The following is a 20,358-nucleotide window of genomic DNA, read 5'->3' on the forward strand; positions in this document are numbered from 1 at the left end:
AAAGTAAAGTAAAATAGTAATTATTGTTGTTCAGTGTCTCAAATTTTATGCCAGGATCCTCAGCTGTATCCCCTTACCCTGTTTTTCCAAGCTCTTTGACTGCGTTTCAGACTCTCCGCCGATAGAGGGCGGTATCCCCCGTTCATTTCTACACAGAAAAGCTGGACGCGTTTGCAAACAGGAAATAAGAAAGCTCCTGTCCCGCGGATCTGAGTCAGACGAGCTCTGGAGTCTGAGCCGCGATGCTTCTGCTGGGGAGAAACCACATTTTCCGTCTTTTATTGGCCACAGTTTTATTATCACATTGGGTAAGTGTTCGTTCGTTATCCTGGCTGTGACTCCTCAACCGCTCTCTTTGTAACTTAAGTTAGCCTAGCACAAACTTCAACTTTAGCCTAACTCAGAAGACCTGTCAGCCCTCAGCAGGAATATAATGTCATTTATGAACTCTTAATAGTATCTGTGTCGTTATAAGAGGCTACTTTTGTTGTTTCTGAACAAAGTGACAACTTGTGACTCGGTCAATATGTTGTGTAGCACGCTAACATTACTTCATAATCGGTCTGAAGTCGCATGTAAGCAGGATATTGAGTTAAAGTTGGTTTGAAATTCGCACAACCGTTCAGTGATAACCTGTGACATGTTCCCTATATTGTTTACTATTGTACATCGAGTATTCTGTCTGAAATCACATCAAATATGACTCAAAACAACATTAGCACTATTTAATTGACTTGAAAAATGTACTTTGGTAGTCATTGGCTGCCAGTGTTGAGCCAGTTACTGAAACATAGTAACTCGTTACAGTTACTAGTTACTTCATTCATAAAGTAACTGAGACGTTACTTTTCCAAAGAACATTTTTTTTTCATATTGAATAAAAGAAAATAACATCTGCATTGAAGAGAAAATACTATAACAAACGATTAGAAAAGAAGAGAAAGCCTCAATCATTAATAAAAAAAATATCATACGCTTGCCTTGCCTTGCCTATAAGCTTAAGAGATTCAACATTCAACGAAATTCAGCAATAAAATGATTAAATCTAGGTATTGCCTTTAGGAACTTATTTTCTTAGAAACATTTTTATGCTCACATTAATGCCGTTATAACGTCACTTCAGTGCTGCATGGAGAATACACTGTTGAGCAGCTTCACAGATTTAATTAATTCGTTTTCTCACAACTAAAACACAAAACAGACTTAAACAATAAGTCATTTTTAGTAGGCATGGGCCGGTATAGGATTCTGACGGTGTGATAACATTTAATAATACTTGATGATTACAGTTGTTGCACGTCCTCTGGCTCCCGCCTCTTAATGACCGAGTTTGAGCTACTTGTTTACATTAAGGTAGTGTTAAAAAAAAAAACAACAACTGTGAAGAAACTTGACACAGAGGAACATAAAAACTGCTGCCAGTTAGCGTTTGAGAAATGTTACTGCAGAACAACACAAACAGCAAACAGAAGTATAAATGCACGGCTATGTGCAAGGTATGCAATGGGGGTCACGACGCAGAAGTATTAATCAGCCTTTACTAGTAATGCTGTATTGACCAACACTGCTAATATGATTTCCCTGTATAGAACTTGCAAAAAATTCTTTTCTGAAGTGATATTATTAAAGAGAAAGTCTGATTTCTGATATTATTTTACTTTACTTTCTTTGTTGTCCACAAGTAGAAATTTCTCTTTGGCATCACCACACAACCACACCAGCGTTCACATCACACATATTGCAGAAAACAGGCAAAACAAATGAACAATTCCATGCAAATGTCAACCTTGCCATGCAAAAAATAAGTTTTCAGCTAAATAGAGAAGCAGTTTCTAAGTTTTTTGTGCAAGCAAGTATTTTGCAGTTTGCAGAAGTCACACAAGTGGCAATTTCACATCAGTCACATCCATAACGGAGATGTCACATCCATAACGACACTTTTTCCTCGTAAATGCAAAAATATAAATCAAATAAAATAAAACAAAATCAATCATTTTTGTTCTATAAAAAGCCGACTCTTATACTTTTGATTAGAATTGGGTTTTTTGGGGGGTTGTGCAGTTTAATTCACAGAATTTCTACAAAGTATGTTGTGTACTGTAAACTCACAAACTTTTTTTTAATCGCATCCATAACAGATTTTACTCATTTAAAGTACAAAAGATGTTTACAGATTGATATTTTTTGGTTAATTAACTCTGTGGTTAGTTGTTTTGGAAAATATAAACAGATGTTTCGATATGATGTTAAAATATACCTTCTATCTGAGTTTCTTTTGAGTTTTTACTGCAACTGTCACATTCATAATGCTGAAATTGCTTAAATACATTCAATATTATTAAATTAAACCCTATTCATACCTAAAACCCAGTATTTAAGATTCTAATGGCAGTCGTCACGGGCACAAAGGACATTGATATACCTTTTATTTTTTTTACTTGAGGTTGCCTAAAACGTCTCTTTAATTGAGGGAACGTGCGAATATATAACTTTTATGTTGTTGTTGTTGTGTACAACATTTGGAGGAGATATGATTTGCAACATCATACTAATCATTTGTCAGTCGCTGCAGTTTTAGGAGCACATGATCAGACCTGCACGATCAGCAGAGGAGAAAATGCTGCTTTAGTGATTTTGTAGGGTGTGCAAATCGCTTTCTGTCTGTCCTCTTTCGTTGAAGATGAGTCAAACGTCGATTTGCATTGCGACACGCTGCATGTGTCTCAAATCCTATCGAGCCTCCTATCTAGACAGCACTCATAAAGTTTAGAAACAAGTAAACAATGAATCCACGCATGTACAGCCCAAATGAGTGTCATATACAAAAGAAGATATTCAGAAAAATGTTGGAAACCTCTAACCATTAACTTTTAATGTATTTGCATTTCCTACAATGGAGGTCAATGGTTACCGGTTTCCAACTTTTTTCAAAATAACTTCTTTTGTGTAAAACAGAACAAAAAAAGACGGGCATTAAGGGTTTAAACCATTTGAGAGAGAGTAAAGAGTGTGTAAATCATCATATCTGGGGTGAACTTTGCCTTTAATCTGTTGAATGTAATAATTTACGTTGAGTAAGCTATGTAGATCAGTAGGTCTGAGATGAAGCCACTCCTCCATGTTGACTAGAAATAGAGGCAGGGGATTATCCAGTTAAGTCAAAGTGCTCTTGCTTTTCATTGAGCTTTTCCGTCAGTTTAAAATCGCTCTGCTTTTTTGTCTGTTCACTGTAATGGAGTCTATTTTAACTTGTGTTATTGTAAATGTGACCTGGGCCACAACATCTTAATTGAAGTCAAAGTTATAGATTTTTTCTGCCATGGAAGTCAGTGGTTACCGGTTTTCAGCTCTCTTCAGTACTGTATATTAAAAAATAATATATAAAAATAAAAATAAAATACAATAGGAAACACTTAGAATAAAGTAAAAAATAAATAAATAACTTTAATTTTAATTCTTTGTTGTAAATACTTTTTAGTTTTTTGAATTAAGTAGGCAAAGTCAGAATGAAAATTTTAAATGTGACTCTGGACCACAAAAATGTAATTTAAAACAAAGTAATAGATTTTTCTGACAATGAAGTCAATGGTTACAGGTTTTCAGCAGTCTTCAGAAAATGAAACATATTATAGAAAAAGAAAAATAATCTTGGAAACACTTTAAATTAAATTAATAAATAAATAACTTTTGTTGTTTTGTAAATTTTTTTGTTGTAAATACTTTTTAGTTTTTTTTTTTATTAAGTAAATAAAGTCATGATAAACAATTTAAATGTGACCCTAGGCCACAAAACTGTTATTTAAGAATGTTTAATTTGTAATAAAATAGTAATTTATAGAATGTTCTATTAGAACTATTTCTATTAGAATATTAGCACTGTTCTATTAGAATATTAGTTCTATATAGAATGTTCTATTATGGAGTCAGTGGTTACATATTTTCTCCTCTCTTCAGGATATCAAAACTAATATAGAAAAATAAAAATAATATATGAAACACTTTGAAAAAAAGTCATGTGTACGAATCAAACATCAACCGTGATCCATCACACCTCTAATGGTTACAGGTTTTCAGCTCTCTTCAGAATATCTTCTTTTGTTTTCAACAGAATTAAAAAACATAAAATGCTTTGGAACCACTTAAGGGAGAGTAAATAGAGAGTAAATTTGTATTTGGGGATGAACTATCCCTTTAAAACACAATTTTGATTCATAATATGCATTAGTAAGAACTTAATTTCAGACTTCTCAATATTTCGATTGCAAAAAAATTCAAATAGATTTATCTCTGCAAGAGAAAAAAAAAGTATCCAAACAAACCATACCTCAGTTTAAAATGTCTGCTTTCTGCTTTCTGGTAATGTATAGATCTCAGTTTCTAAAAGATTGACACCGGTTTTGTGGTACATTGTTTCAAATGCCACATTTTTTTATGTTTCATGTCTAGTCTGAAATAAGGCTATATGATATTGGAAAATATATATATTTTATTTTCTGCAATATATATTGAGTATAATTTTAACAGATTAAATAAAAGGCTTTATCTAAAAAGAATGATAGTTTTAGGACAATTTTGTATGATAACAGGATGATTTTGTAGTTGAGCGCATCAGCATGAAAGGTAATAAACCAAACCACAACCAATGATGAACACAGTAAATCAGTTTAAAGTAAAAGTTAATAATGAAACCAATGCTTTAGCGGGAGTCTGACAGGATTGAGGCACACAAAATTCAATGAATAAATGTAAAATGAATAATCTTCATTGCATAAATACTGCACATCAGGCACGTGCACACATAGGGCTCAACCTGTGTAGTGCACATGCCCTTTTTAGTCTTGGATAGAAAGTGCCCTTCCAAAAAGATCAAAAGTACCCCCGCGACGCGACACACCCTCGGTCCCGCCCTTCAGTACGCGCGCGACAGTACACCCCCCCCCCCCCCCTGCACATGCCCTTTAACCTGCACATGCCCTTTGGACGGTCTCTGCAGGGGCCTGCTGCACATACAACTAATATTTCTTAAAGTTACTCAGATTTTAATTTCCTGTGCTTAAATGCTTTAAACTGGCTTGAAACCCGTACACAGCCACATGCTTAAAACAGCATGCAAATAATACAGCTATTTTTGGTTAAACTTTGAAATTCACAATTATGTGTATTTTGAACTCCTACGCCACTATAATCCTAATTTGACATTTCAGATTCTACTATGTGACTGTTTCAGATGTGCACATTAGGATATCAATGCTGAAACGATATATTGTGAAGCCCTAATCTGAAACATTTAATCCATCTCAATTCTCCCCCCCCCCCCCCCCCCCCCCTTTCACACACATCTTTTTGACTCATGTGAATGACTGTGAATCAGAATCAGATTTTGCTTTAGTAACCTGAAACAAACATTGCTGGTGTTTGGTAGCCAAGTGATGAGTCGAGCTTATTTCCAGCTATGTAATAAAAAAAAAAAAAGGTAAAGAAACATCAGCTTTTGTATTTATATTTCTTGTTCCTCATTCAGATTATAGAACTTCACAGTTCATGAATCCCCATAACGTGATTTTCAGTTGTTTTCTAAAAATACCCCAAATGACCTTTATGCTCTACATCAATGAATACTTTAGATGCACACAGAATTTGAGAGAAAGTGTTGTTGCTATTAGTTTCACTAGTATAAAAATATAAATACAAACTGCTATGGTCAATATTATTAATAATCATTTCTGAAAAGAGAATGTTTGTTATCTGTTGACAAATGTGCTTGATGTTTTTAACTACTCAGTTTAGCTATTTACAACATGCTTGTTGGTCCATTACTACTGACTAGACAAATAATTGATTGCAATTTGGTTGGAGTCTGGATTCTAAACTGAATCCAGACTCAGTTTGGATTCAACTGAGTCTGTAATGTTAAACTGTAATGTCAGGAAGTGTGAACAAGAATAAAAGCATTGCATTAGTCTTTCAGTCTGACTGTTATGTAGTCAAACAATGCTTCTTTATCTAGAATGTGACTCATGGCATTTTCAAGGGAACTTGATGGATGTTTTTTTTTTTTTAATATATTGTTTAGCCGAAAGTGAACATCTGTCGTTTACTCATCCGTCACTTGTTCCAAACCTGAGTATCTTAATTCTGTTAAACACAAAAGAAGATATTCTGAAGAATGTTGAAAACTGGTAGCCATTGACTTCCATATTTGTTTCTCATACTATTAAACACAGTGGTTACTACTTGACAACATATTTTAAAATATCTTCCATTAGGGGTGTCATGATTTTGATTTTTAATCGAAATCGATCGAAATTTATGCTCAATTTCGATTATCGAATCAAAAAATAGAATCGTCGATGCTGCCACGCCCCCATGTCACGTTAGCTTGGCTTGCCAAGCGGGAAAAAAACAGGCTTGTTGAAGTGCTTGTTAAACTGCAGAAGCAGGAGACCCGTCGACAGAACTTAAACCCTCTCCTCTTTCAATGAAGTCGCTGGTGTGTAAGCATTTTGGATTTCCAGTGAGTTATGTTGACAACGTTCATGTTGTCGACAAAAAAACACAGTTTTGCAAGCTCTGCTATGTACGTATTACGTACGGTTCGTCCGATAGACAACACCAGCATCGCGATCCTCCGTCCGCCCCCGTTGCAAATCCGCTTGCGAAAAGTACACACTCAGGCCCTGTTTACACTGTCTTTGTTTTTAATAACATTTTAGAACGACAACAATTTAACATCCACAGTGGCGTGTAGCATTTCTGAGCAGCCCTCCTTCCTCACTACCTCTGAAAATGCACATCGCGTGACCACACAGACACAGACGCACACACAGCCATGCTCTCGAAACAGCAGGTCCAGGCAGTCAGAGGACTGCTTCAATCTTTCACTCACTTGTACTTAGTCATTTTAGCGAACACCTCAGATACTGTTGGCTGGTTTCTGTTGGTTGTGCGTCTTTTTTACCGACGCCATTATAACGACACAGATCACTGCCTATTCACGAGTCCCGCAGAAAAAGTGATTGACAGGTGGTAATTATGTGTGTATTTTGCCTTTATTCATTTACTGTATGATTTGTTTATGGGTAAAACAAAGACCATGCAGGTCAGGTAGTTTAAACGGTAGGCTACAAATAATTAATTGGTCATTAATAAATTATTCATAATCGAATCGTGCCTTTAGAATCGAAAATGTAATCGAATCGAGGATTTGGAGGATTGTGACACCCTTATCTTCTATTGTATTCTTTATGTAACTACTAAAGGTTTAAAATCACTTGATGGCTAATAATTAATGAGGGTTTATATTAGCAGAAAAATAATCCCTTTAATGTTTCCTGTAAGCCACTGACAGCTGATAATAGCTGATAGCAGTGTTTCGGGCTGTTAGGGAATCTTTGTGATCAGGAACTTGTTCTCTGAGATTCTTAGAGACGACTGTACTCAGTTTTTATGTCAATAAGTGAATCATGACACTACCAGGTGTCATCCAACATGACTAACCAAAAGGCTGTAAATGCTGACTCTGCATGAGGGACAGTCACATGATGCACAGTCACGCTCTTTTGTTTTCAGCTGAGAGGAAACCGTTCTGCATAACAAAAGCTTTACAGTCACTCAGTCATTCGACCGTCTTCATGGTCTTAAAAGGTCATAAAAAGTCTTACAGTTTGTATAAATGCCATTGTATGCTGCTATAATTCAGACTCAATATTGCATATCTTGCGATGTGAATATTGCTAATGTGCACATTGCGAGTTCAATGCTAAAACGATATATTGTGCAGCCCTGGAAGCTGGCATGGTGTTGAAATAACAAACAAACACTGTCTAAGTGCAACCTTTGACCTTTGTAACATCATTTACCAGGTAAAATCCAGTGTTGATCTTGTCTGCCGTACGTCACAGTTGAGTTTGATTGCATCAGAGTTTGATTGTTTGCTGGCTAGGTGGAGGATCTGTTCTTCTGAATGTACACATGCCTTTCAGTTGTGCTCACGTGAGTGTAAATCTGACGAAACAGCTGAGGAATGTACTTTTCTCTCTGGTTTCACCGAGACGTGTTTGAGATAAGTGACGTCTTAACCGTCTCAGCCAGTTTTGAGGCATTGTTTCTGTCTTTTTTTTCCTCCAGCAAAGGAAGTGAAATGTCTGATAGAAGACGGTAGGAGCTGTTGATTTGAAAGCAACCCCCAAAAATAAAACCGAAAAGGGGAAGGAACCTTATTGATTGTTTTTTTTTTTTTTTTTTTTTTTTGAGGAACATTAAATTTTAAACATCATGCGGAAAAGATTTCTAGAGCAGAGAGAAGAGGATTCTCTGTTCATTATAACCCTTTCTTTTTTTTGTTTAATTCAATTTATATAATTGGCTTTTTATATAATTTAATTGTATTAAAAGTTTAAAAGTCTTAAAATGATGTGATTTTTATGATTAAACTTCAAAACAGCCAGTGAAGGAACGAATGAAGTCTTGTATTATAAGAGTCCTGCAAGTTTTAATGCACAATACTTTTTAAATGTTTTTATTTGATGCATGTTGCATTTTTTCCTCATGTTTGTACACTGGAATGTGATTTATCATTTTATAAAACTTGTCTATCCATCTATCTGTTTAATCTTTTATCTGTTCATTTATTTATCTGTTAATTAATTAATTAATTTATCAGTTTAATTTATTTATTTATTTATTTATTTACTTATGTATTTATCTGTTTGAATAATAATATATCTGGTTAATCAATTATCTGTTCATTTATTTATCTGTTTAACTAATTATCTGTTTGTTTGTTTGTTTATTTATCTGTTTAAATAAAAATCTGTTTATTTTTTGAATGTATTTATCTTTTTAATATATTTTTTATTAATCGATTTAATTATATATTTATTTATTTTAACTGTCTCATTATCTGTTTATTTATTTACCTGTTTAATTAATTATCTGTTTATTTGATTTGATTTATTTGTCTTTATTATTAATTCATTTATTTATTTACCTGTTTATTTAATTATCTGTGGGATTATTTACCTGTTTAATTAATTATCTGTTTGTTTATGCATCTGTTTAATTAGTTATGTTTGTTTATTTATTTATGTTTAATTATCTGTTTATTTATCTGTTTAATAAATTATCTGACTATCTATCTGTTTAATTATTTGTTTGTTTATTTATTTATTTATCTGTTAAATTAATTATCTTTTTATGTATTTATTTAATTATCTGTTTATTTATCTGTTTAATTAATTGTTTGTTTCTTTCTTTCTTTCTTTCTTTCTTTCTTTATCTCTTTAATTATCTGTTTATTTATTTATTTATTCATCTGTTTAATTAATTATCCATTTATTTATTTGTTCATTTATCTGTTTAATTAATCGTCTGTTTATTTGTATACTTAGTTATTTGTTTAATTATTTTTCTGTAGTTTATTTAACTATTTATTTATCTTTCTGTTTCTTAATATTTTATTTATCTGTTTAATTAATTATCGGTTTATTTATTTCTCAGCTTAATTAGTCTGTTTGTCCATTTACCCAATATTTGTTTTTCCTCCTATGGCTGCCAATGGTTACAGGTTTTCAATACTCTTCAAATTATCAAATGCTTTCAGAATTAAACAAAAAAAAAAATCTCAAACTAGGGTTAGAAACATGTCAATAATGAGTAAATTATGATTTTTTTTATTTTGCTGAAATATCTCTTTAAGACATTTACAAAATTAAAGTGATTACAACATAGATATTGTCCAACAGAGCATTCTTTTTGTGTACAGACATTTTAAAAGACTTTAAGGCTTATGTTTGATGGTTAAAATCCATCAAATCTCCTGTGTGATTTATTTTGTTGTTGTTGTTGTTGTGTGTTCACTCAGGTGCATGGCCAGCACTGTATCTGGTACGGCGAATGTGGGAACTCCCCAAACGTCCCAGAAAAGAAGTTGAACTGCAATTACACCGGTCCTGCTGTGCCTCTGCCTAATGAAGGACAGGAGCTGCTGCAGGTATGACAATCCACTTTTACACCGTTAGCTTTGTATCGGAAACAGAGATAAAAATTACAATGTCACAATTTTTTGGCTAGATTAACTAAATGATTGATCGGATGATAAATTTTAGGTTAAATTGAAATAAAAAATGGCAAGATTTAAAGGTACGATTCTACCAAAAAAGTACATTTCCTCACTTTTTTTCAATATAAGATATTCTGAAGAAAGTTAGAAGGAAAAAAAATAGCATTGATATCCTTTGATATGGCTAACTGATTTTTTTTATCTAACATTCTTCATTATATCTTCCTTTGTAAAAGAAAGAAGGGTTTTGTTTATTTATTTTTTCTCATTAAGACATCCAGTGAATTATTTTTTTAAAAATGTTTTTTTCTAAAGGAGCTGTGTCCGAGACTGGTCTACGCAGACAACAGAGTTTGCTGCGATACACAACAGCTCAACACACTAAAAAGCAACATCCAGATCCCCCTTCAGTACCTGTCCAGGTATGTAACACATCTGTGGTGAACATACAGTAGTAAGTGTGCCCTAGAAAGTTTGTGAAATAAACTTTGACCTATTTTTTAGGTAGACCAGGTTATTTATTAATCAAATTTTCAGTTTGACAACCAATGCCATGCACTTGTTTGTACTTTGGTAGAGCTAACAATGATGGAATTAGCCGGTTTATGGCTGTTGTGTAAGTAGTGTGTGTTTTGTTGGTCAGGTGTCCAGCATGTTTCTTCAACTTCATGACCCTGTTCTGCGAGCTCACCTGCAGCCCCAGACAGAGCCAGTTTATCAGCGTAAAAGACTTCCTTAAAGAGAAAAACCAGACCAGTGTGGGGAATGTGACCTATTATATCACCCAGACCTTTGCCGATGGTGAGAAACACTGATTTATTCACATACAGAACATTAGTGACTTCAGTTTACAACCGTTTTTAGTTCATCTCTAAAAAATATCATTATCATTCAACCATTTTCATAGTCGAAGCACCGATACATTGAAGTATATTCTTGTGTAGTCTTTATTGCTGTTAGCGATTTATACAAGTAAAATAAAAAAAAAATAGTTATGACTGAGTAAATCATAAATTAAGTAGTTGTGCTGTTTAATTGCTATACGCTTAGTTTGGATGGTTTTATATAGTCAAGTTAGTAATAATTTTAATATGAATAACAACACAACTTTTCAATGATTAATTATTATTATTATTATTATTAATACTTCATTGAAATGTATTATTATTATTAACACAAATAAATGTATTATTATTTTTGTTATTATAAATACCGTAAAGAAATTTATTATTATTATTATTATTATTATTATTATTATTATTATTATTAATACCTCAAATAAATGGTATTATTATTAATACCTCATTGAAATTTATTATTATTATTATTATTAATACCTCAAATAAAAGTATTATTATTATTATTATTATTATTTTAATACCTCATTGAAATTTTTATTATCATTATTATTATTATTATTATTATTTATACCTCAAATAAATGTATTATAATTATTATTATTAAAAATACCTTAAAGACATTTATTATTATTTTTATTATTAATACCTCATTGAAATTTATTATTATTAAGGTAACACTTTACAATAAGGTTCATTAGTTAATGCATTTACTAACATGAACTAATCATGAACAACACTTGTACAGCATTTGTTGATCATAATTGAACATTTACTCATGCCTTATTAACATCCAATCTCATGCTTGTTAAGATTAGTTAATGCACCATGAGTTAACATGAACTAACAATGAACTACTGTATTTTCATTAACTAACGTTAACTAACATGAACAAATACAGTAGTAGATGTATTGTTCATTGTTTGTTAATGTTAGTAAATGCATTAGGTAACATTAACTAATGAACCTTATTGTAAAGTGTGACCATTATTAATACCTCAAATAAATGTATTACTATTATTAATACATCATTAAAATTTATTATTGTTGTTGTTGTTGTTGTTGTTGTTGTTGTTGTTGTTGTTGTTGTTATTATTAATACCCTAAAGAAATGTATTATTATTTTTATTATTACCTCATTGCAATTTATTATTATTATTATTTGCATGCATATTTTATGGATAAAATCCACTTTTGTACTTATTTTTAACAACATTCTTTTTATTGTAAATATATTTATTAGTATTATTTCCTTAGTAATAAAGCACTGTTAGTACTTATATTATCTAATAATGGTAGTAGTAATGGTGATAATGATAATGATAATGTGTGTTTGTGTGTGTTTGTGTGTGTTTGTGTGTGTGTGTGTGTGTGTGTGTGTGTGTGTGTGTGTGTGTGTGTGTGTGTGTGTGTGTGTGTGTGTGTGTGTGTGTGTGTGTGTGTGTGTGTTTGTGTTTGTGTTTGTGTTTGTGTAGCCATGTTTAACGCCTGCAGAGATGTCCAGGCTCCATCCAGCAACATCAAAGCTCTCGGTCTGTTGTGCGGCAGAGACGCCAGTGTGTGTACTCCTCAAATTTGGATCCAGTACATGTTTAGTATCAGCAACGGACAGGTTCCCTTTGGCATCGAACCGATTTTCACAGGTAAACACACACACACACACACAATCACAAGATCTTTTACTGAGCTTCAGTTCATAAAACCACAGTGTGAACTTCAGCATTGGAAATTCAATCTGTTTATGGCTGTAAAACTCGTATTGTGACCGAGATTTAAAAAAAAGCTGAGGTAGTTGCGTTATTTTACATTATTATTATTATTATGCTTAAAATGTCATATGATTGCAGAAAAAGACAATTATCAAGTTCAGCCTTCGTTTTATTAAAGGTTCAAGAAACCCTTGAGTACTTTTTTGTTGATGTTAACAGATTTGTGTGTTTTGAGCATCAGTTAAGACAATGTTAGCACCTATTAGCTTTAATTGTGGGGAAAACTGGATGATTGTAAGCTTTTGTCAGCTAATTTCTTCCGGGATTTAAATAATTTTTGGTGCGGGATCAAAATTAGTGACTTAGCGCAAAACTGCAAGTGGAGTGATGATGCGTACGTTACTCATTATTATTCAAAATTAAACTTGTTTTCCATGCGAAAATATATCTTAATATATCTTCCATAACTTACCGCTGTGCAGTGGCTTTCAGAAATAGTTTCTTCTCTGCATATGAGGCATTTACAACTGTTACATCCTATAAACAACAAAAACAGTTTAAACTCTATATTTATAGAGTATTTTCATTTATGTCATGAGTTTGTTACTCAAATGTAACCATGTGGAAGCTGTTAAATCAAATAGAGAAGGAATTACTAAACAGGAAAATGAAAAATATTTTAACAAACTGACTTAGTTTGAGTAAGATTAATAGGCTATATTTGAATTTATTTAGTGTAATTTCTGTCAGTCTTTTAGAACTCAATGTTTTTTTTTTCTCAGTTCAACTGATTAGTACAGGTTAAAACAAGACAAACATTGATCATTTTTATCAGAACTAATCAGCAAAATCTGCATTTCATTAGATTCTGTGGCATTTACAGTCTGCTCTCCATGGCCGACTGATAATGCAAAAAAACAGACAAATCTGCTGACTTTTTTTTTTTTTTTTTTTTTTGCTATTTTTTATCAGTATTTTGTAAAAAAAAAAATAAAAAAAAAAAAAAAAAAAAATATATATATATATATATATATATATATATATATATATATATATATATATATATATATATATATATATATATATCTATATATATATCTGTGCTGCTGTGTTCGCACATGTTTAAAATCCTCCAGATTACCGGCAGAGCTAATGGTTGCAATAGACGGGGCAAGAGACTGCATTGCTATCCAGTGTGTCAGCATTCAGACCCGGCGATTGAGGAGGAGAGAAGTTCTCTTCATTTATAGTGTTTTTATAATCGCGATTATCTTTATAATGATAGAACATTTTGTGCTTATGAAATTACAAATGACAAATGTAGCAGGACATTACATTACTTACTGTTTATTTCTTTACATTTTAACTTTGTAAACTATAAAGTCATGGGTGTCCTCACGGTTTGTGTCTTCTTTTGTAAGCCAACTGACAGTTTGCTGTACTATTTTTTCCCCTGCACTGTCGACTTTATCTATTACAGAAAAGGGATATTTATACAAACTATTTTTGTTATGCCATTGCAGAGAAGCTGATATGGCAATAACCTCAAAACACTCTCTCTTTCTTGCAAACTGCTCTGAATGTACTCTTATAATTAAGATTGTTTCATGAATGAATCCAGTTGTTTTGAGTGTGTAAAATCTGTGTGTTCGGTCTCTCCAGATGTCCCTGTGCAGGGCATGACCCCAATGAATAACAGGACGTTTAACTGCTCTCAGTCTCTGGATGACGGCTCGGAACCCTGCTCGTGTCAGGACTGCAGTGAAGTGTGCGGGCCCACGCCTGTGCCCCCTCCCATCCCTCCTCCCTGGATTATCCTCGGCCTGGATGCCATGAGCTTCATCATGTGGTGCTCTTACATCGCTTTCCTCCTCATCTTCTTCGGAGTGGTTCTGGGAGCTTGGTGTTACAGGTAAAATTGCGAGGGGCTATTGCTATCTACCCCTTCTCCTTAGCCCTACGCCTTCAAGCTAAAGAGAATTGGGACGCCCCTACCCCTTCACGTGAACGTGCAAAATGAGGAGTAGGGCTATGGGGTAGAATTGGGATTGGGCCTAAATCTACTAACATGTCTGGGATTTATGTTTGCTTTCGCTTTCTCGCTTTTGTAAAGGTGTCATTAATTGAGAGAGAAATAGAGAAACATTGAATAATAAATTCTTTAATCTAAACGACTGAGAACATTTTTCTAAATACTTGTTGAGGATGAAATTATGAAGGAGGACAATCTAAATTGGCTGCAAAATACTCTTACATGTAGCATTAGAATTTGACTTGGTTAATCAAGTCATCATGGTTAATCATATTTCTCTGTTTTTATTCCTTTTTTCTTTCATTTATTTTTCATTTGCTGTATATTTTATAAATTTTATACTAATTTAATGCATAAAATATAATAAAGAAAAATAGTACATATTTTATACATCTAAAATGCTTTTTGGCAATACCATTCAAAATAAAGCAACCTGAATAAAAGATAAAGAGAAGCAGATTTTAGCTATCAGATTGGTGCACATGTTCTGGAATAGCATAAGAGAAATTGTGGATTTCTTTTTTTAATTTAACAGTCTTTTTTAACTTTAACCCTTTGAAATGAAGCGGTTCATTAAAAAATATAAATCAAAAAATGTTTTGTTTGTCGCATACAGTTAACTATTTATGCTCTGTGAGTAAAAGTTGTGTTTCAATCCGGCTACAACTGCAAGTATATTTCAATATATATTTTATATATATATATATGGTCCCACTTTATATTAAGTGGCCTTAACTAATATGTACTTACACAGGAATTAATAAGTTGTTACAATGTACTTATTGTGTAAATACATGTATTTACTGTGTACTTATGCTTGATTAAATACATATATGTAATTACATCTGTAAATAACTTTTGTAATTACATTTGTAAATACACTGTTGACCATCCCTTACACCTTAACCCACCCTTATATTTATATATATATATTTATATTTATATATATATATATTTATTTTTATATATATATATATATGTGTGTATATATATATATATATATATATATATATATATATATATATATATATATATATATATTATAGGTGGGCATAGATTACTTTTTAATCTAGATTAATCTCACTCTAATCTTGGAATTAATCTCGATTAAAATGGCTCATTTGAATTCTGCTTAATGCATTTAGAATATGTGTGTGCTAACTACAGCTGGTCGAATCATTATAAAAGTAAATTTTTTCCTAAGTTGATCTGTCTCTTTTGTAAGTTGTAGTGCTGTATTTATACCATAGTAATATTGTGATCTCCCAGTTGCAACAGAGAAATACTGGGAAATGTCTCTAGACTGCTGTTCAGCCTTATAATCTTAAAATGTGAGCAAAATCACTGGTTTTGTCGTCTTTTTAGACATTACGCCAGAGAATCATTTAAACACTAGCTCTAAAGTGATATTTGTGAGTGAGGAACAGTTTCTGCTTTTCTGCTGCAGATGTGAATGAATGGCTGAAGAAAGTAGTTCCTGGTACAAAAGGGACTGTCTGTTGGAGTTTCTTTTTTATATACTCAATTATGCAGTCGAACTGTTGTATGAACACAATATCACACATGTAACAGTGTGATATGGCTGTATATTGTCGCTGATGAGACACTAAGATAAGCCACCACCAACACACACCTGATATACAGCCACATCGCACTACTACGAGTGTGATATTGCTCATATATTCTATATTTTTTCACTTTAGTATTTTATAACTTTTTTATTAGTATTTATTTATGATTATTATTATTTTTAGATTTTATTTTATATTATTTGCTGCCTAGGTTGAGTTGTCAGTAACTCCGCTTTTATTTTCTGCCTGTTTACATGTCTGTAAGATGTAGTTTAATTCTAGTCTGTTAACTTCATCCTTATGGTTTATGATTGCTCGTTTATTTATTATTTGTGGCTTTTTAATGGTTTTTAATTACTAAGCAGGTCAGTCCATAACTTACTGCTGTTTTATTGGTTATTTATGTTTTGTTTTATTTTTTGAATTGTTTAATAGTGGTTTATATTTTGTTATTTGTTGATTTATTTATTTTTTTATTGTTGTGGTTTATCTCATTACAGAAGGAGCGTGGTCACATCTGAATATGGCCCAATTCTTGACAGCAATCAGCCCCACTCCTTAAACTCTGATGGCACAGATTTAATAGGTATGTAATTTGTAACGTGGGCAAGTGTGTTTGTTTCTCTTAGCCAATTAAAACAAATCCTTAGCATTTAACCCTATATAAGTCTGACATTTAATACTTGAAAGCTTTGCCTTGGTGAAACCTGCAGACACCCTCATGTCGTGTGTGCTTTTTTCCAGATGAGGCGTCGTGCTGTGAGACTGTGGGCGAGCGTTTCGAAAACTCTCTGCGTCTGGTGTTCAGCCGCTGGGGCTCTCTGTGCGTCCGGCAGCCGCTCACCATCATCTTGAGCAGTCTGGTGCTGATCTGCATCTGCTCAGCCGGACTCTCCTACATGCGCATCACCACTAACCCTGTGGAGCTCTGGTCTGCTCCCAGCAGCAGAGCACGGCAGGAGAAAAACTACTTCGACCAGCACTTCGGGCCCTTCTTCCGCACCGAGCAGCTCATCATCACCACTCCATGGACCGAGGAGGGAGGTTTCTCCACCATCACAGGAGACATCATTCCCTTCTCCCCCATTCTGAACCTATCACTGCTGCATCAGGCAAGTCAAGATGATAACCAGGGCCAGACAGAATTATTTTAATTAGCATTATTTAATTAGCATTATTTTAGCTTTTTCTGTGCAGAATAAATTATTTGTTTTTTTGTTTTCATTTCTTTATTTTTATATATTTTTTATTTCTTTATTTTTTTATATATTTTATTGTTTGTTTGTTTTGTTTTTAATTATTTTGTTTAGTTAAATTTATTTTATTTTTAAATGTCTTTGTTTATTTATCTATTTGTTTATTTTTATATATTTTATTCTTTCTTTGTCTGTTTTATTTTTTATTATTTTGTTTAGTTCTATTTATTTAAATTTTCAATTTCTTTGTTTATTTATTTGTTTATCTATTTGTTTTTATATATTTTATATCTGTTTGTTTGTTTATATATATATATATATATATATATATATATATATATATATATATATATATATATATATATATATATATATATATATATATATATAAACAAACTTAATTTAAATTTTTTTTTCTTTGCTTTTATTTATATGTATTTCTTTGTTTATTTATGTATATTAGTTTTTTTCTTAGTTTGTTTATTCATTCATATGTTTATTTTTTGTTTATTTTTCATTTTTATTTTATTTATGTTTATTGTTTTGTTTATTTATATATATATATATATATATATATATATATATATATATATATATATATAGTTTTTTATTTATTTTATTTGTTTATTTATTTTTATATATATATCTTTCCTTGTTTGCTTTATTTATTTAGTTTTATTTTTATTATTTTGTTTTATGTGTATTTTTTGTTTGTTTATTTATATTTTATATTTTATATTATATCTTTTTTTTTTTTTTTTTTGCATATATTGTTTAAATGTTTTTTTTTTTTAATACTGATTTATATTGAACAATTCTTAGCTTTTTTACAGAGTAAAATGTTTTTTTTGTTGTATTTGTATTTTTTTAACATAACTATAATGTCCAAATACTTTTGTTGTTGTTGTTATTTTCAAAGTATTTCATTTACTTGCATGTAAATATGATAGAATGTCTAAAAAGCACAATTGAGTAATCGTTGTTCATGGTCAACAAGCTTAAAAGAAGTCATTTTATTTTTCATGTTATTCATGTTGTAGTAATTCATGCTGCTAACTTCATGTTGTCGTGTTTTGTCTATCCTCTGTTGTGTATAAAGGTGCTGGATCTGCAGTTGGAAATCGAGAATCTGATCGCTGAATATAAAGGAGAGAATGTGACTCTGAAAGACATCTGTGTTTCACCTTTGTCTCCTTACAATGACAACTGCACCATCCTGAGTGTGTTAAACTACTTCCAGAACAGCCATGAAGTCCTGGATCATGAGTTTCAAGACGAATTCTTCCTCTACAATGACTACCACACTCATCTGCTCTACTGTGCCAGGTGCCTTTGCTTGCTAGCCTATGGTTAAAAATAAAATATGTATAAAACCAAAAAAATTATTTAATAAAATGTTATATATAAATATATATTTTTTAAATGTATAAAAAATAAAAAATATGTAAAATAAAATGTTAATTATTAAAAATACAATACAATAAAATAGATAAAAATAATAAAATATCAAATATAAAATCTAAAAGACTGAATCTAAAATAAAAAATTTTAAATAAAAATTTTTCATTAATTTGTAATATTTTCTTTATATATATATATATATATATATATATATATATATATATATATATATATATATATATATATATATATATATATATATATATAAAGAAAATATTACAAATTAACTTACATTTTTATTTTATTATGTATTTGATTAAAGATACAATAAAAAAAAAATCTATTCTATTAATTTCAATTAATGAATGTATTTCCCAGTCATCTGCTCTGATATGTCTGGTGTCTTTGTTTGCTGGCTTTTGTGTAAAAGTAAAATAACATATCAAATAAAACTGACATTATCTGGGTTTGTGACGTATAATACAAACTGCAAAATATAATTTAAAATGTAAAATACATAACTGAAAACTAAACAAAGTAGTATCAAAAAGACTAATATAAAGATATAATTAAATGTAAATAAATAAAGTGTAAAATATAAAATGTTTTATTATTAAGAAAGAAAACTGCACAAAGTGGATTTGTTTGCTGGCCTTTTATCAAATAAAATATGACATTTTAAAAATGAAGTATAATAAATGCAAAATATAATGTAAAATTTAAAATACATAATTGAAAATTAAATATAAAATAAATATATAAAAAAGAAAATTAAATTTAAAAAAATATATATAAAAAATAAAATTTAAAATTATTCAATTAAAAAAGACTGTGCCAACTAGATTTGTTTGCTGGCCTTTAGTTTAAAAAAAATCAAAGAATATTTTAAGTATAAAATAAAAATGAAAAAGAACATAAAATGTAATATGTCATATAAAATATCCACAAAAATTAAAATCATGTAAAGGAAACAGAAATTTGACATTTAAAATATAACATTAAGTATTGCAATAAAACAATATTACAATAAAAAATATTATATTTTATTAATATTATTTTATTTTGTGTGTTTGTGTGCGTGTTTGTTTTATCGTAGTTCCCCGACCTCTCTGGATGACACGAGCCGTTTGCATGACCCCTGCATGGGCACGTTCGGAGGTCCAGTTTTCCCCTGGCTTGTTCTTGGAGGATATGAGGGTGAGTTTGATCAAAACAAACATGAATAATAAAAGAACTGGCATAACAACTTTCCAAAAATCTGGGCTTTAATCATTTATTTTTTTATTCTTTACATCACTTTTACTTTACTGTCTTGTTTTCTGAAGATTCTGCTTCATTCGCTCAGGACAGTAGCCTTTTAATTAAACATGCTAAAGCCAGATCTGCTCTTTTGGTCATTTTTGAGGCGTTTTCTTTAATTCAGATGTATTTTTCTTTCAGGATATCCTTTCATGTGATTTGTGCTTATCAGGGAACATTCTATCATTTCTGTAGTCTGACCTCACAGTTTCCAAGTCCAGATCCTGTCAGGT

The 20,358-nt window shown here is 31.3% G+C and overlaps 1 protein-coding gene across 3 annotated transcripts in view; it reads left to right on the forward strand.

The window, feature by feature from the left end:
* Positions 1–201: 201 nt before the first annotated feature.
* Positions 202–20,358, forward strand: part of npc1 (Niemann-Pick disease, type C1) — a 43,323-nt gene continuing 23,166 nt past the window's right edge. For 2 of the 3 annotated variants that reach the window (XM_087239433.1, XM_087239432.1), the window contains exons 1-10: positions 214–308; positions 9,863–9,991; positions 10,376–10,482; positions 10,704–10,861; positions 12,393–12,560; positions 14,289–14,538; positions 16,730–16,815; positions 16,974–17,341; positions 18,525–18,751; positions 19,923–20,023. In XM_087239433.1, coding sequence (XP_087095559.1) covers positions 243–308; positions 9,863–9,991; positions 10,376–10,482; positions 10,704–10,861; positions 12,393–12,560; positions 14,289–14,538; positions 16,730–16,815; positions 16,974–17,341; positions 18,525–18,751; positions 19,923–20,023 — 1,660 coding nt within the window. In that variant the 5' untranslated portion in view covers positions 214–242. Of the gene's footprint in view, positions 309–9,862; positions 9,992–10,375; positions 10,483–10,703; positions 10,862–12,392; positions 12,561–14,288; positions 14,539–16,729; positions 16,816–16,973; positions 17,342–18,524; positions 18,752–19,922; positions 20,024–20,358 lie in introns of all 3 variants that reach the window. The other variant, NM_001243875.1, reaches the window with a different exon arrangement.

This window comes from Danio rerio, chromosome 2, assembly GCF_052040795.2.
Source record: "Danio rerio strain M-AB ecotype USA chromosome 2, GRCz13ab, whole genome shotgun sequence".
Taxonomy (NCBI): domain Eukaryota; kingdom Metazoa; phylum Chordata; class Actinopteri; order Cypriniformes; family Danionidae; genus Danio; species Danio rerio.